General features: G+C 53.3%; 1 protein-coding gene and 1 long non-coding RNA gene across 5 annotated transcripts in view; one reads left to right on the top strand and one right to left on the bottom strand.

Moving 5' to 3' along the window:
* Positions 1 to 11,483, top strand: part of FOXE3 (forkhead box E3) — a 43,874-nt gene extending 32,391 nt beyond the window's left edge. For 3 of the 4 annotated variants that reach the window (XM_080407651.1, XM_080407650.1, XM_080407648.1), the window contains one exon: positions 285 to 11,483. In XM_080407651.1, the coding sequence (XP_080263777.1) occupies positions 1,584 to 3,299 (1,716 nt within the window). In that variant the 5' untranslated portion in view covers positions 285 to 1,583 and the 3' untranslated portion in view covers positions 3,300 to 11,483. The remainder of the gene's footprint in view (positions 1 to 284) is intronic. The other variant, XM_080407649.1, reaches the window with a different exon arrangement.
* Positions 11,484 to 11,625: 142 nt separating this feature from the next.
* Positions 11,626 to 17,331, bottom strand: part of LOC308071764 — an 8,352-nt gene continuing 2,646 nt past the window's right edge. Inside the window, exon 2 of the long non-coding RNA XR_013931304.1 lies at positions 11,626 to 16,514. This is a non-coding gene — a long non-coding RNA (uncharacterized lncRNA). The remainder of the gene's footprint in view (positions 16,515 to 17,331) is intronic.

Genomic DNA, 17,331 nt, shown 5'->3' with positions numbered 1-17,331 from the left:
TTGCTAGATCAGAATAGTTTAAAATCCATGCATTGACATGAAAATCTCACTAGCTAATGTCTGCAGAGTTGAAGGTTTCCATCTCCCCCAGGGATTTTCTTTTGCATTCTGGAGTGATCTTTGGTAACACCCTTCATAGGCGTCTGTCGTGCTGCACTCTCCAGTGGCTGGAAAAGTCAGATCAGATCCTCTGACTGAAATTAATTGGCCATATTCTGATACTTCTGATTTAAGTCAATGCCTGCTCTGGGAGAAATATGAATCTTCCATTGTTTTCTCCTCAGTTCTCCCAAGGTGAATGAATGGTTCCAGTCATGCCCTTGATTTCTCTTTCCTCCCTGAAGATCTGTGTCTTCTGTGGCAAAAGGCACCTTTCTCTAAGGCTGCGTTTCACCCATTCTCACCTGCTCTCTGTCCTCCAGCCAGCATCTACGCTCTTCTTGTTATCCTCATATCCTCATTTGGGAGAAGGGAAACTGAGGCGGCTTACTCCAGCAGCAGCTGGTCTGTGGCAGACCAGGCACTGTTAGACCCACGATTCCCTGCCTGAGCCCTGGAGAATAGAAAAAAGGGACACAAATATCTTCAGGAAAGATAAAGCAAGAACAAAACTACATGCAAACACAAGCAGGAGAATGAGCGATGGTGAGAAATAACATGATCCATTAATATAAAACCACTAGGAAATGTTAAATGAAAGGGCTGAAGAATCTTTTCCAAAAGGCTGGGTGGTTTTTCAGTTTAAAAAGGAAGGGAGGAGGAGGATACAGCCTGGTCAAGATCATTTGCCTCCATGGAAAAAGACTTGTGTCCTGCTCCACTGTTGGAGATGCTTTCAATCCACTTAAAAGTTGAAGGCTGCGATTTTTACTCCACGCTGGACATACGGAGGGGTCTGCCACTGTGTTAAATGGTGTAGACATTTCCAGCTGTCTTCTCAGGACATAGACATGTAACTACAGTGATCTGGCTGTAAAAGCCCTCCCAGCTTATCCAGCCCACCCTTATGCAGTGCCTCCCTTACCTGTGCCGGGCTGGGCTCTCCCTAGGTGAGCATCTGGCTTAGAGGTGATGCTCAGCAGCAGTGGGTGAGGATGGTGTGAAAGCCCCGTTTTTTTGATGCCAACAAAGCAGCCAGCAGCCCCCCAGCACTGGTGTGGGCATGTGACATGGATGGGGGGCTGCGGTTCCACCCAGCCGACCTGGAGCGCAGGATGACATCTGGACAGGTTTTCCCTGAAACCTGGCAGGGCTTTCTAAATCCGGTGCCTTCCTTCAGCTTCAGCCATGGGCTCAGTCCCTCTGCAGTGATACAGAGACCCCCACTTCCCCGTAGATGCCACCCCTCACCCACCCTGCAGCGGGTACCAGCAGGCAGCCTCGAGCTCTGCTCAGCATTTTCCTTTCTCTCAGGGCAAAAGAAGAAAAAACTTTTCCCAGGATTTCCTTAGCCAGAAGATCTCACCGGGCTGCGCAGTAACTAACCCCAGAGGCTAGGTTTTCAGGAGAAACGCCCGGCTTTGCCGCCGCTGCGTCTGGGGCCGCTTGTGAGCGCTTTTCCCAGGGGAAAAAAAGCCAACGAAATGCAGCCGAGGGGGGGTCCCGGCGGGAGGTTACCTGTGCTGCTGCTGGGGCTGGCTGCGGCACCAAAGCCGCCCCGGTCCGGCCACCGGGGCTCGTTTTGTTCGGTTTTTCTCCCGGGAGGAAACACCAGCTCAAGAGCAAGCCGGGCCCGCGGGGAAGGGCCGGCAGCGGAGCCGGCCGCCGCGCTGGCACCCGGGACCCCCGGGGGAGGGACCGCTCGGGGGCATGGCTGCGGAATGGAGCCCTGGGAAGAGGCTGGGGGATTTAGCGTGGGAGACAGGACCCCTCCCCAGGGGCCTTCCCCCTCCCGCCGGGGGAGAGGGGCTGGGGCGGGCCGGGCCCCGCACGCCCCTCCGGGGGGGCGGCTGCCCTATATATTGCAAAGCGGCTCGGGACCGAGCTCCCCATCGCCGGGAGCTGCGGCGGCGCCTGCCCCCCTCCCCTTCCCCTCCCTCTCCCCCCTTCCCCTCCCCTCGGGGGGGGTCTTTCTCCCGCCGCCCCCCCGCCCCATCCTCCGAGGAGGAGGAAGGCGAGGGCTGTATATGAACGCGGCCGGCTTCCCCTGCCTGCGAGGCATGTGCACGCTGCCGGCGCCCAGCCCCGCTGCCGCGGCCAGCCCCGGCTCCCCCGGGCCACCCCGGGGGTCTCCGCCCGCCGGCCAGGCGCCGCCGGTGAAGCCGGAGCCGCGGGGCGGTGGGGGCAGCCCCCCTCCCCCGCCGCCGCCCACCGAGGAGCCGCCGCCCCCCGCCGGGGGCCGCCGGAGGAAGCGGCCGGTGCAGCGGGGCAAACCCCCCTACTCCTACATCGCCCTCATCGCCATGGCCATCGCCAACGCGGCCGAGAGGAAGCTCACCTTGGGGGGCATCTACAAGTTCATCACCGAGCGCTTCCCCTTCTACCGAGAGAACCCCAAGAAGTGGCAGAACAGCATCCGCCACAACCTCACCCTCAACGACTGCTTCGTCAAGATCCCCCGGGAGCCCGGCCATCCCGGCAAGGGCAACTACTGGACGCTGGACCCGGCCGCAGAGGACATGTTCGACAACGGGAGCTTCCTGCGCCGGAGGAAGCGCTTCAAGCGCACCGACATCACCACCTACCCCGGCTACATGCAGAACTCCAGCGCCTTCACGCCCCCGCCCGCCGGCCGCCCCGCAGCACCAACAGCACCCTACCCCAATGCCCTCTGCTCGCCCGGTTATGGCCCCCAGCTTTCCAGCACCGTCTTCCACCCCTACGCGGCTGGGGCAGCACCGCCAACACAGCATCCCAGGATGTTCAGCATCGACAGCCTCATCAGCGGGCAGCAGGCCCTGCAGCCCTCGCCGCCCGCTGAGCTGGGCCACCCATCACTGGGCTTGCCTGGGGCCGAGCTGGCTCCCTCCTGCTCCGCTGGCAGCTCCGAGCCTCCCTGCTTCCAGGCGCAGCCCGTAAGCCCTGGCTTGCTGGGCCGAGCTGGCCCCAACACCCTGGCTTACCCCTACGCCACCTCACCCCCGCACCTGCCCGTGGCACAGGGCAGCTACTCACCCGGCAGCCCACAGCTCTACGGGGCTCCCAACAGACTGGCCCTGCCGGCCATGCGGCCCCCCGCCTGCGCTGAGCACGGTGAGCAGCTCCTGGGGCTCTCCACATCACCCCTCGGCCAGTTTGGCTCCAGCAATGCCTACATGAGGCAGCCCAATTTCCCCGCCGGCCTGGAGCGGTACATGTGATGGGGCCAGGGGGGCTTGGCTGGACACCCCCAGGCTCCCATGAACATTTATGGACACACGGACTTCTCCCCGCTGTGGGAATTGACTGGGGTGGGGTCGGGGGTCCCCGGCCTCTGGCTGTGTTCAGACACACACCTGCGGGGTGACCTAACTCCTCTCTTTCTCAGCTTATTTTTAACTGGAGGCAAGGTTAGCTATTTTCTGCTCCATCCTCTCCTGGAGAAGGTGCTCTCTGGCTGCATCTGCCTGGCAGGGCTTGCTGCACCTGAGGTATGTCCATTCCACACAGCCCGACCCCAGGGATGCCCTCTGTGGCAGGGCATCCCCCACAGGGTGAGGCGGTGCACAACCAGGAGATGGGTATGTGGTGTAACATGCAGGAATTGTCTCACAAATGAGCTTTCTCCTCTCTTCCCTGGGTGCCTTCTATGTAACTGGAATGAAAGTTATCAAAAAAACTCCAACAACAAACGCTAAACCAATTCACTGGATTTTAAAAGAATATTTAAGATGTTTATCATTTCCTTCCCCTGTAGGAAAAAAACCTCCAACCACCCTGCCTACTTCTTTTTACTATTTTTAAAAATAACTTTTATTGTTAGAGAGGACTTTTTTAAAATAAAGCTTTTCCTTCCAACATGTGCAGTGCTGCTGTTCCTCTGGCTCTGGCCAGACCTTGGTGAGAAGAAATTATCAGTCTTGTAACTGGTGGGAGACAGACTTGTGTTGCTGTGTGACACTGCCATGTCTTACGTTTTTAGTGACACTTTCTAAAGCTGTCTATTTTATTAAGTTTTTTTAAAAAGTGAATGGTAGCTAACCAATGCTGACCTATGCAAAGCTGAAATAAGCTCTCCATCACCTGCAAGGTTTGTCCACACAGCTCTTACTAGACTAGAAGGTTTCCATTTGCACAGCAGGGAATGCGTCTTCTCTTCTCGGAATCCCTTGCAGGTGAAATTCAGATTTAGCACATCAGATTAGGAAATTGTAGCTTTTCTTTCTAGCAACAAAATCCATTAAAATTCCAACCTGTTCACTGGCCAGGCTGCTGCTCTTTATTTACAGGACTGCCAGCCAGAGCGTCTCACCAGGTCTGAAGGCAGAGTTCCCCAGCCCCGGATTTAGCTTTTAATTTAAACATCCTCCAGGTAAAAGTGACAAGATAGGATTTCTCTCCTGTTTTTTGAGGGTGTCCTCTGAAGCAGAGCAGTTTCTCCTAGTTCCTGTTGCACCTTTCCTTTGCTTAAGGAAGAGTTGGATGTCAGTTGAGATTTGGTGCAAAACTGAGCATCTCATTCCCCAGCTGCTGGTCATAACCAAAAGCTGGGTGTAAGGCAGGTACCCAAGGAGTCAGCTTTTGCCCACAGCTTGGGAGCTTGTGGCTTTTCATTCTTTCATCCCGTGTGCTCCATAGAAACTGAGAGTGGGGTTGGTATGAGAGGGGAGGGAAGAAAATGCTTCTTTCCTCTTGGCCTCCTTAAAATCGGGGCTTTATCTATCTCTAAAAACTGGCCTAGCTCTGGTCTGCTGCCTTTGCTGAGCTGCTGGGCTTTGAGCATCCTTTCTGGTCCCTCCAGCTTCAGCTTTTCAGCTTTCACACTAGTCCCAGCAGCAGCTTCTGTGCTTTTCCCTTAGCGATAGCCCTGCTCAGAAAGGACATTGTGAAAAAACTTATGCTTTAAAATACTCTGGCTCTCTACAGAAGATACCTATAGGCAGAGATCTTCTAACTAAAGTTTGCAAAGTGCCATTCCTGTCTGTAACATACTGTCTGCATAGATGAACTGGGGGGATGCTGAAATAATTACTTGCAAGGACAGTCGGTAGAAAGGATGCTTGTCACAGCTTTCAGTCATTCCCAGGACCTAACCCTGTAATGTTTTGTAAGCAAAAGCACTTTTCAAGGCTTGCCTAAGTATCCAGGGGGTGAGAGCCAGAGATGCACCAAAAACTCTGGGTCTGCCACCTTCCCTCCAGCATCAGTGGGTGCCAGGCTGGGACTCTGCTGGGTTTGCACCATGAGCAGGAGGGTTGCTGAGGTAGGGAAGAACCAAGTCCCGGAATGAAAGGAAAACAGCGTTGGGTGGAGAAGGTGGGCAGGAGATGCTGTGGTTCTGCCTGGGTGGGATGCACCAGGAAGAGGTGGCTGAGCCAGGACATCTCAGACTAGGCTGAGCCTGCTCCTCCCCAGCCACCCTGGAGCCCTGCAGGAGCTGGGAGCCAGAACTTGAAAGGGCTTTCCAAGTTCCTGGCATTTCTGGGTGTTAACTCAAGTGCTGGTGGAGCCAGTGGGGCTTGGGGTGTCTGAAGGGCTGGGCTGTGGCTTGCTCCTGTCCCCCAGCCACCTATGCCCTCCTGTCACAGGGCTCTCTGGAAAGCAGCACCCAACTCCAGATGTCTGGGTGGGGGGCAGCTGCAGGAGACCCAGCCCTTGTGTCTGTGTAAGAGTTAGGTCTCTTCGGCCAAGGGGCTCTGTCATGAAGTAAGAATCACCAAAGTGGAATGGATGCCTGAAAACCTGGCTCGGAGAGAGCGGGCAACCCCATCCTGATGTGTCAGGACAAATCCTGGTGTGCAGCGTTTTGTTGCACGCCTTCCCAGGGCCCTGTATCTCCCTGTCTGCCAGAGAGCCCCAGCCCAGAGCCCTCTGCAAGCAGTGATAAACCACCCTCACCACCGGCCTTACGCTGCCAAGCAAGCTGGAAAGCATGGGGAACAGTCCCCTTTTCTTCTTTTTTCTCTAGATAATAATCCTCACACACATAAACCTCTGGCAACTTCTATTGTGATTGTCATTAAAGCAATGCCTTAAGAGTGTCTTCTTGGTTAACTTAATGTATCGCAACCAGGCTTTTAAGATTTCATTTCAAAGCTTTGTTTACAGTTAGGGTGAATCTAGCAAATGAGTAGGATTAAAATGTCATGTAAAGCATGAACCTTGCTGGGACAGAGTAGTTTTAAGCTTTGTAAAGTTTATACCTGAGCCCTTCATCTGTTTTAGTGTCTTTTGGATGTCCCTGTTTAGTGAATAAGAGGGATTTGAATGAAACAGGAGTAATTATCACCCAGATTTCAGTTGTGAAACCAAGTCTCCTTTGAAATCCTCCCTTCTTTATTTAGGGAGTTTAGGGAATATTAAGTAATGACAGTCATAACTATCTCAATCTTGGTCACACAAAAGCCAGAGACAGAACTTTCTTTGCTCTCTGAGGCTGTGGAATGAACATCATCCTTCAGGGTGATGGCAAGGGGTCCTCTGGACATCCCACGGTGGGGAGAGCCCAGTCTCAAGCCCGTGAAAGGCAGAGGGGGCTGGAGTTAATCCTGAGCACCAAAGAGATATGGGTGGTGATCTGGCCTATCGCCAAGACGGTCTGACTGCTCCGGGGACGGTCCTTTGCAAATCAGACTGAATTCAGATCGCTCAGGCTGCACGTTCAGAAACAAATAACCAAAATGAACTACCACCTTGGAAAAGATGCTTATTTTTCTCTGGGAAATAGTGGCTGCCCAGGGAGGACCAACCAAGCTGCCACTTTTGTCTGCATATGACAGCGTTTTGCATGTTTTGTGCTTGTCCCACCTCCGTGCTTCTTCCCCAACAGGTTAAAACAAGCTGTAAGAAATGCGCTTTCCAGCTGATATTCCCAAGCTATAAATAGTGTTTTCCATCGTGGTGCAAACAAACATAGCATTAGCTGAAATTTTAGCCAAAGTACTTTTCCTGAAGAACTTGTCAGTCCCTCTGGTAGTGTTAGATTTTGCCTGGATGCTGCCAGCTGCCTACTGGCAGTCCCAGCGTTGGAAATCTTATACCATAACCAGCTTTTATTCTACACAGTGCTTTGCTCTTTGCAAAGCTTGAAGGCTTGAAGACAGTCAGTGGTGTCTTTCTGAGGTCAAGATTGAGTCAGTAAAGTCAGCTGGCGATGGGGAGGTGGGCAGTGGGTACAGTGGGACCAGCTGAGATTGGCTTTGCCACCTGATAATGAATTTTTTAAAAAATTAGCATCTGGGAGTCAGCACTGCCCAAGCTCTGAGCTACATCTCAGGGTGTCGGGGCTCTGTCACCACCCCAGCTACGTTATATTTGGGTCCTTTATATTGGGACCCTTCATATTCGGGCAGGAGCAGGTGATGGAGCCGCCGTGTTTGAACGGAGCCAAGCAACGCTGCCCTGCACTCCGCCTCTTCACCCCCCGGGTGTAACGCCCCGCGGGGGGGGCCAGGGCGCGGTGGCCGGGGGTGACAGCTGGGGTGACAGCTGCCGTGCTCAGGCCAACACTGACCTCCAGTGGATAGCCCTGGGAAGCCGCTCCCGGCCCCCGCCTCGGGCCCGGGGACCAGCGGGGCTCACACCGCAGCATCCCGGCCGCCGGGGGCAGGACGTGGCAGGACGTGGCGCAGGCGTGGGGACCGGCCGAGATGCCAGCAGGGTCAGGCTCGTTCAGGGAGGGTCGGTATTAAACACAGTGGGCTGGATGCAACCCTCAGGCTACAAAATTCCTAAAACGCCAGTTACTGGCTGTGGGAAGATTTCGGAGAGGATTTCTCTGGCTATACCCTCTTTTACCCTTTTCCTAAGCATCTGCTGCAGACCATCGCTGAGGACAAGATGCAGGGCTGATGGTGCTCCTGTCCCCCTGCAGCTCTTCTCCCTAGAGTGAAAACAGGGAATCAAGTGGAAGCACAGCAAGAATCTGGGCCCTTGATCAAAGCGGGGGGCGGGGCGCGGACAGGCAGACAGAGACGGACGGTGAGCCTTGTTGGCAGCCTGACTGTGTTTGAAAGGTGCTGTGAGGTGTACGTGAATGGCAGAGCTGGGGGCTGGCCTGACTTACAGCACCTAAGAAGCAAGGCTGTGGTTAGGCAGCAAAGTGGCAGAGGCTGAGCATTGGCAGCGTAACAGCTCTTGGGAGAGCATCCAAAGTCCATTCATTTAATGGTTTTTGTACTGGGACTGCTGAAGTGGTTACACGGCAACAGTTGAGTTTATGCATGCATTGAATCAACCGTGCCATCCAATGCCAACAAGCAGCCCTGGCTCATGGCATCTCAGGGTGCTGCACGCAGGAAGGATGTACCTGATCCGCTTAAGTACATGCTTGGGAAAAGTTAGTTTTCCATTTTTGTTGGCTCTGCTGAGTCAAAGGAAGCAGAGATCCACATCTGCAGAGAATGGGCCCAGCTGCCTCAGACATTTTGGATGCTTTCCATCTGTACCACACACATCTCTACTCTGTTTTAAAACTCCTTCGGCTAACTGAGTGTGGGGAACCAAACCCAGCCTGTAGATCCATTTTCAGGAGTCTTCAAGTGGCCTAACCTGGCTGGAGAAAATGGATCTCAAAAAGCACAGAACTGTCTAAACACACTGTCGCTGGCCATCCTGGGTTTTTGCCCAGCAGATCTTCAGCAGAGGACTTAATTCACCACTGCAGGTTAGGCCAGCTCAGGTCTTGGTTACATCCTTTTCAGATGTTCTGTACTTGAAAGGCAAGAGACTGGGTAATGCTAGGGGGGCTCTGCTGTGCCACATTATTTTTGGTTTCAAAAAGATGCTTAGATGGAGCTGTAACTTCTCTGAGCGTCCCTTCCAGTACTTGTCCACAAAAGAAATGTGTTTGCTGCTGGGAAAACAGGAGGCTGCTGAACTGATCTCATTATTTGGAGTCTTTACGCTCAAGAAAGCAGGAGTTTTGCCTTTCCAAAGGCACGATTAGGGAACGTTTCCCTGCCAGACCCCAAACACGTCCCAGCACAGCTGCGGGTTCCCTACATTGTACAGAGATGACAAAACTGGCCCTTTGGCTAAGATGCTCCCTCCAAGTCACCATGGAAGTGACAGTATGGTTTTGCCTCCTGCACTGTAGCCAGCACCCACGAGGTGGCAGCCAGGTGACACCCTGACCAAGACCCTGCAGCCCGCCCTCAGCTCTGCTGCCCAGACCCCACCAGCCGCAGACCTTCTCCAAGCAACATTTACTCCTCGCTGGTTACTTATTGTTAGGTTTTCCACAGTGTTGGTTTAAGCGCGTATCCATCGTCCCCCAGCTCGAAGCCCTTTCTTTCCAGGCTGTCTGCTGCTTGGATTCTCCCCGAGCTGATGCTCACCCTCTAAGTATAATTGCAATACAAAGTAGTTTCAGAATAGCATGCAATAGTGGCTAATTATTTGGAACAATTATACATAACAAAGACAGAGCCAAGCAGCAAGAGGGCTTAATTGTCTGGCCAAGCATGAAATAGCACAGGATTATCGCTAACAGGGGGAGGGGAGGCAACAGAAGAGAATTGCCCCACAGAATAGGCAAGAATCCAGGCTGCTCGGGAAGGCAAAGTTTATTGAAGAACTTGAAAATTCCCCTTTGAAGCATCTTCTGAGATGCCAGAGAAGACATGAAAAGGATAATGACCCAGAATATGGGCTTAAGGCACAAATCCCCGCTCTGACAGACTCCAGGCCTACAGACGCTTAAGCACATGCTTAAATTTTAAGCACATGAATAGTCCCCTTTGACGGCTCACGTGCTTAGAATTAAGCTCAGGCATAAGTGTTTGTAGGATCGGAGCCCAGATTTTTATTACAGCTAGGCTCTTCTTGGTAATGACAGGAAATAAGAGACCTATAAAGCACACAGGCTCCTTGGGTGATGCCACGAAGCCTTTCACTCCATGTGAGTGGCAAGCGCCTGCGATGAGCTACAGGGATATCTGTGCCTTCCCTCCCTGCCGTGGAGCAGGGGGAACAACAACTGCATGGATGGTGAGAGCAGCATCTCCGAGACATGGGTTAGGAGTCAGGCCCCACAAGTGTTGGGGAGAAGAAGGTGAGGAGGGTGCAAAATGGAAATAAGATCACTGATAAAAACAAAAAGGTGCTGCGGGTGTTGCTGGGTTCAGCCTTGCCTGGGAGCACCAAATAGGAGCACCCTGTGGGGGTTCTGAAATGGTGAGAAAAGCAGGAATAATCTTCATTTTAAAAAAGCAAAGAAAAGATAAAAAAAAATCCTGCAGAATATGAGCAAATCAATGCAATAGCAGCTCCTCTCCAAATGTTCTTTGCTTAAGCATGCACCTGCTTTTTCTGTAGAATAAGGTTTCTCTCACGTGAGATCTTCCCTGCTCTTTCTCCATCTCTGAAGTTTTTCCTTTTGAAAGCCTTCCTGTTTTTACAAGGCAGCTACCTGCTGGGCAGTAGCACTTGTCCCTCTGCTTGGACCTAGACCACTGTTTTTCAATTATCTTTAGGGCTGAAGGAGTTTGTTTTTATTAGTGGGACAACAGTCTTACGTTGGTGACTGCAAGTGTGCTATTTACTGGTAGTGGTAGAAAGAGAAAAAGTGGAAGGTGTGGGATAGAGATCCTGAGGGCTTCAGTGGGCTGACTCTGACTACAGGAGGGTACGAGACTTATGGTACCTGCTGTCCCACATGCTCCCACATCGCATGTCCCAGACCTACAACCATGCCTGGAAGTTTGGATGAGGGTGCCCATGATAGCAGCAGTGTATGAGAGCAGTCCAGCCTGGGAAGTCAGCCAGGAAGGGAAGTTTTCCTTAGAAAAAATGAGTGGACATGTGGATCTGCCCCATGGGAGGTCAGACCCCCAGCCCCACTGCTGGGCTCTACTCTGCACATCCGTATCAGCTCCACAGGGGTTCTGCAGGGCTGTGCTCCACAGGGTGGGAGCTGCTGGTGGAGAAGGTGACCCTGCCACTGCCTCTGTTCATGCACCTGGGCCCTCACCTATGGCTCGGGCAGTGGCACCCATAGGTCCAGGACTGCTGCTAGCAGCACTCAAGGGCATTTCACGATATATACAGCCTTCTTATCCTGCAATATGTGCAGCCTCCTTACCTTTCCCAGAGATAGACATGGTAGAGACCATGGGCTATGGAAACACCTACACTGTCTTCTCCTTTATACCCAACCACAGCATCCGTACCAGGGTGGGGGCTGGGCAGTTGACATCACCTATGGGAAAGGGACAGGTCAGCATGTGCCAGCACGGGCTAGGATGGCCCTGAAGCACTGGGGACCTTCGCAAGCTGCCCCAGTGCCTTGGTGCGTCACCGGCCTGCGACATGTCTGTGCAGCAGCCCAGAGCAGCAGGGCACAGACAGAGGATTTTCTCTGAAGCCAGAGGTTAATTATGCTTTATTGGATAATTTTCAGCTGCCGGGCCTGGCAATGAAGGGGATTTCCTCTAGATGGCATGCTTATCTCTGCACTGGGATGGAAGCCCACCCATCTGCTTCCCCCGCAGGACCCCAGCAATGTATTTTCAGGGAGCAGATAACTAATTCAAATACCTCACAATCTCTTATAACATAATTTTAATGCTCAACATGTAGACTATACAAAAGCCTGGAAAGTGGTAATAAGAAAAAGGCATGTCATAATGGGCATCGGTGGGATCGAGTTAGCTGGGTGATGCTGAGTATCCGTCCTGCAGAAATCAGGTTTTTCCAAGTAACATAAAGCCAGATGTGAAACACCAGCCTTTCCTCCAGCAGTCTTTGGTGTTGTTTCTTCCATCCGAGTGATGCAGCTTCCTCTTCCCAGCAAGAATAAGCAGAGGCTCACCTGCAGTAAGCGAAAGAAGGGGGAATGTGTGTGTACGTGAAGCTTCAACACCCCTAGAGTGGCTGGATTAATTTTAATCTGTGTGTTGATAGGCTTTCCCTCTCTTGCATCTGTGAAGCTTGGGGCAGCGGTTTCTTCTGGTGATTTAAAGAAAGGGGCAGGAGAAGTTCACACTGGTCCGGAGATGCTGAGGATGGGTTTCTTGTGTGTCCCTTTTACCTGCTGCTCACTGCAGAGCACCTATTTTGTAGAGAACTGTCCCTTGCAGGCACACTGATGCTGGCACAAAGTCGGCCTGGGATGTCCCAGAGCTGTGTACCCCAGTGTGCAAAGCAGGGATTAACTTTGGGTCCTGAACCTGAAGGAAGGATCTGCTGGGGTGCGGAGGTGCTGGAGCTGGGCTGGGGGGCGAAGCTGTGACCTGGTGGAGATGCAGTGGAGGAAGCGGCAGCCACAGCTGTACACGTGCAGGGCAGCAGAGCTGAGATTCACCCACCCACGCAGATTGAGCTCCAGACTATGTGATGCCTGGTTTGCCATTTTTTCTACCTGTCTGTTCTTCGCTAGATAAACAGGACAGGGTTAAGGGTTAAGGCTCTGCCCCTGCTTCTCTGCATGCATGCATGCACCTCCCTCCCCATATTTTGGATTGCAAACTTTTTCCCTCTGTTTATTCAGCTCCTTACCAAGATGGGAACAGAGAAAAGGAGCCAGTGCTGTATTCCTGTGCAGTAGCAACATCCCAGTCTCCAGCTGACTGAAGCATAGTCTTATTTGATGACAAGATGCAAAGCATATCTATGAACCTGTTTGCAAGGCAGATCTGTAGGTATCAGCATGTATGTGCAGGGCTGATTTTTCACAAGGATACAGCAGATTCACCCCAACCTGATGCCCAGCTGGAGATCACTGGATACTTACAGATGCAAAGACTGCTATCCCCAGGCATTTACTGCATGCAGAAAAAAATTAAAAGGAGTAAACCACATTTTGTCCCGGTCAAGCTGTGTTCCAGTAATTTTCCACCTTCTCTGTAATTTTCTCCTTTGAAGGCCCTCTCTCTGTATTGCTTCTGGCCCCCAAGCTGAGGGTCCTCAGCTGGCATTTCTGGTGAGGTGGGCACTAGGCTGCTGAACAGCTGAATGCAGAGAACTGACCAGCAGGGAATTCCCGGGCACATTTGGCATGAGCAGAAGCTAATATGGAAAACCTGGACTTGGAAACCTCATCACAAGTTCCTACGTCCTCGTGAATCTGGCCATTTATTTAGGTTCTTGCACTGGTACACCCGCTTCTGGAAAATCTGATTCCTTCCCACATAGATCTTCCCCCCCCCCCAAAAAAAAAAAAAAAAATCTTCTCTTTTATTTTCAGGGGATTCAGGGAAGAATGAAGTGATTTAGCAGGCTTGTTTTCACAGGGATATTTTTCCTTGTGTGGTAGGCACAGTTACCAGGCTGTTCTATACACATTGCCATGTGCCAGAGCGTAATTGCCTTCCACATGCATCGGCCTTTGGCTAATGTGTTTTTTATGGCAACCAGGAGAGCTGGCTTTGGTGAGTCTCAAAAGTGCACCTCGTGGTTTATGGCTCCAAATCACTGTGTTCCTCTGAGCCATGTAAGAGTGTGTGTGTGTGTGTGTGTGTGTGTGTATCCATCTCTTTTCATGTCAGACTGCTGAAGAACAGGATGAAAAAAAAAAGCTCATACTGAGCCAGAGTTAATCAGTTGAGTGTTAAGCTGTGTATGAGCTTGCCTGGTGGGCTTCAAATCCATATGGGATGGGATCAGTTATGAATAGAGAGCAGCAGTCAAAGGTTTTGAACTGCCAGTCCAAAACCAAGGTCCTAAAGTCAGATGACAGCACCTAAATAAATGCGTGGGTATGGGAGGGGGAGAGAAGCTTCCCATTTGTCTGAAGAGCAGGAAAGACAGGGAGACTTGTTCTCCAGAGGTTCATGGGGGTTCAGCCCTGCATATGGGGTGCCTGAGAAAAGCCTCCCTTGAAACCCAGGCCTTTTTTGGTGTGGATTTGGAGACACCTGCAATTGAAAATGCAAGTCAACAGACTCGAGCTGTCCAACATCTGAGTGCTGTGGGGATGGACACAGGCACTTGGCTCCAGTGGTTTCCAAACTGGGAATTCCATGCATCTCCCACTGTCTGGCATCACCGTTCCCACTTACCTCCCTGCACTGGGATCTCTTGGTGTGCAGGCTGCAAACTGATCTTTGCAAGCTGGGAGCTGGCGCTACGGGGCTGGAAAAAAGGTTGAACTGCAGGGAGCAGTGAAGGTCTGAGCCTTGGATATGGAAAGGAGAGAAATAATATCAAAGGAAATCACATAAGTGGAAAAAGAGCCCCCTGGGGCAGCCCAGGCAGCAGCAGGTCTGTCTTGTTCATGTTTTCAGAGAAGTTAGAGGTCAGCCAAGCTTGATAACGAGGTAATACAGAAAAATCCATCACTGAGCCTTGGGGAACATGTCGATGCAGTTCTCACAAGAATAAACGAATTTAGATGCTGCCTGGCAAAGGAAACAAGAACGATTATGTATCGCAAAACCAACAGATCATCTGGAAGGATCTGGGAGCAACGTGGGCGGGGCTGGAGCTGAACCCCCCGCACTGCCCAAGGCAGCGCAGGGAAATGCTGCGGGGCCCGATGAGGGCTTTGCCCCCGGTAAACCCCAGCGCCGGGGGATGCTCCGGCCAGGACCACCTCCCTTAGGCGAGGACATGGTCAGTGCCACGGCAGAAGCAGCGATCGCACCCCGCGGTGCTCCGGGTTTGGTGTCCCCGCCCTCTCCTGCACCCCCCCAAATAATGGCAGATAGCGGTCTCGGCAGACAAGCGGGGGAATGAGCTTTTCCCGGTGGAAAAAAAATAATGCCTGGTGGTTGTTGCCGTTTGGCAGCTTGCAGGGGCTCCCACCAGCTCCCACGGAGCTGCCCAGGCGGGGGCACCGGGAGACCCGGGGGGGGAAACCTCGGCCGGGGATCCACCTGCTAAAGCCATTTGCAGGGCATCAAAACGCCGACCCAACACCCCTGGACCAAACGCCTCATCAAGGCAGGCAGGACAGACAAAGTCAGTTTAAAGGAGGAGGAAAAAAAAAAAATCCTGATCGGTTGATGGCCTTCCCCCCCCTCCGCCCCTAATTTTGACACTTTTTGGAGACTCTTCCCCACCCCGCCAGCTCTCAGCCCCTCGCACGTTTGATACCGGAATTGAACGTGAAATGTAAAGCAGAGTCGGGTTAAAAAGGGAGATGGGAAGGGAGGCTGCTTGTAAGGGAATGCTTCAGAGAGGAGAGCAGAAAAATTTTAAATCTGCCCAAGGAAAAACGCTTCCTTCCTAGCCCTGCACGCCTGGGAACAGTGGGACGATGACAAGGCAATCTTTTCGGATGGATCGATAGAGTTTCTCTTTCGGGAGACCGCATCAGTTCTCACCCCGGCGCACAAACCCGGGATCATAACTCAGCGCTCGCTCCGCGCGTGGCTGCCGGCAGCACGTCGGTGCGCACACGCGTGCGGGACCCCACCGCCGGGTTTGTTTCACTTCAGGGTTTCCCTTTTCTAAATCATTTCTGGACGGGTGTAGTTGAGGTACTTTTTCTCGTTTTGATTTGTTTCTGCAGCCGGTCGTGCATGGCCAAGCCGAGGCTAATACTGGCTGGGCGCACAGGAGCCGCTCGTAGATGCAGGGACAAGGACTCACTCACTGTTGTTTCCTTTTGGGTCGTTCCCGACTTAAACGGGGACTGTATTTTGCGTTGCACGAGGCAGCAACCGTGTCGATGGTGGCTGATCGGGACACGATGTTTCTCGAGCTACGGCGGCTCTGGATGCGCGATGCTGAAGGGGGAGGTCCGGGCGGAGCGGGATGAGGCACCAGCCGCATCCCATCAACAGCCAGGCGCCTCAGATCGACCCTTCTCGCCTCCTCCCTCCACATTTCCGGGCTCATCGGGGTCCCGATGCCCATGAGTACAGCGGCCAACGGCTCCACCGGAGCCCCCGTTGCCGGGGCTTCTCCGGCGGGCTGCCCGCCCTTCCAGGCAGGGGGAGAGCTGGCAGCCGGGGCCGGGGCCGGGGGAGGGGTCCGGGCAGCAGACACCCACATCTGTTTCACTTGGAGCCGTACGGGATCAGCCTCCAGGCAGGGCGACAGGGAGGCAGCCGTCCTGCGGCCGGGCTCCGCGGGGGCGCGGAGGGGCGCGGAGCATCCCCCGGCCGTGCCCGCTGCCCTCGGCCGCTCGCAGCGCGGCACTTGGCTGCCCCCCTGCCCTCCCCTTCGCCGCCCTGCACAGGCACAAGGCGCAGCTCCCGGCCGTTCCTCGCTGCCATGAAATGCACCAAGTGGAAATTCAATCGCCCCGTTGTGTGTGTGGTCGAAATCTCTGGCAGCTGCTTCGGAATTTTTTATGACACTTTCGTTTATGTAGGGGAGGCATAACTATTATTTTACTTAATAAAAATGGAAAGCGGCTCGGGTCTTTCCCCTCCCCGCTCTCTTCCATTTGTTCTTCCCATCGCCTTTCCGCGGGGCTGATGAACGGAGAGTTTAAACAAAGTCGGTAGGAAAGATGCGGCGGTCTCCGAAGCATTTATCCGTGTTAGCTAATATTATATATGAAAAAAATAGAAAAAATATATTAATATAAATATATATAGCAGAATATATATATACACACATATGAGAGGGAGGTAAGCGTTATGTGTTGCAAACGCAGGTTGTTGGCATCGGAGGAGTATAAAAGTGAAAGGGCTCAGGAAAGCTCCCCCAGCCCTGACACACGCCCGCGGGATAGACTTCCCACCTTCCCGAACAACCCTCAGCATGTCTATTTTTCCCCCTCATGTCGAGAAATCCTCCCCGATCGCAGCGTTGGCGGCGAGGAAGGAGGATGCGACCGAACCCGCGCAGAGGCTCCGGCTCCGTGGCAGCCGCTTCAGCCGCAGACGCGCAGGCGAAGCGCCGTCCGCTCCTGCCCGTTCCTGCCCGCTTCTCGGGGTCCCCCCGAGCTCGGCGAGCCTGTGCACCGAGTCGTTAGGGCTTGAGTAATTGTGACCGGCATTTGGAAGCGGGGCCGCGCAGCTGTTTGGCCCGGCTCCCCGGTATTAGTGCTGGAGATTTTATCACCAAATGCTCGCACCTGTTAACGGCAGCGACTGGCAATTCATCACCGCGGATTCTCACACTGCTGAACGCTGCCCTGGTGTGTGTGTGTGTAAGGGGGGTGGGGGTGGTGTAGGGTAGATCTCCCCCTGGCATCCCCTTGGAGGAAACCTTCCCCTTCCTCCCTCCCCAAGCATCCTCTCCCGGGAAAGAGGCTATCTGCAGAGCCTCTAAGAGGAAAAAAAAACCCACCCGTGCGAGTGTGGCTCGGCGTGTCCGCGGCAGACACAGGGACAACCGGCTGCCACAGCCACCCAC

The sequence above is a fragment of the Falco punctatus genome (assembly GCF_963210335.1).
Source record: "Falco punctatus genome assembly, chromosome: 11".
Taxonomy (NCBI): domain Eukaryota; kingdom Metazoa; phylum Chordata; class Aves; order Falconiformes; family Falconidae; genus Falco; species Falco punctatus.
This window is presented reverse-complemented; position numbering and strand designations above follow the sequence as displayed.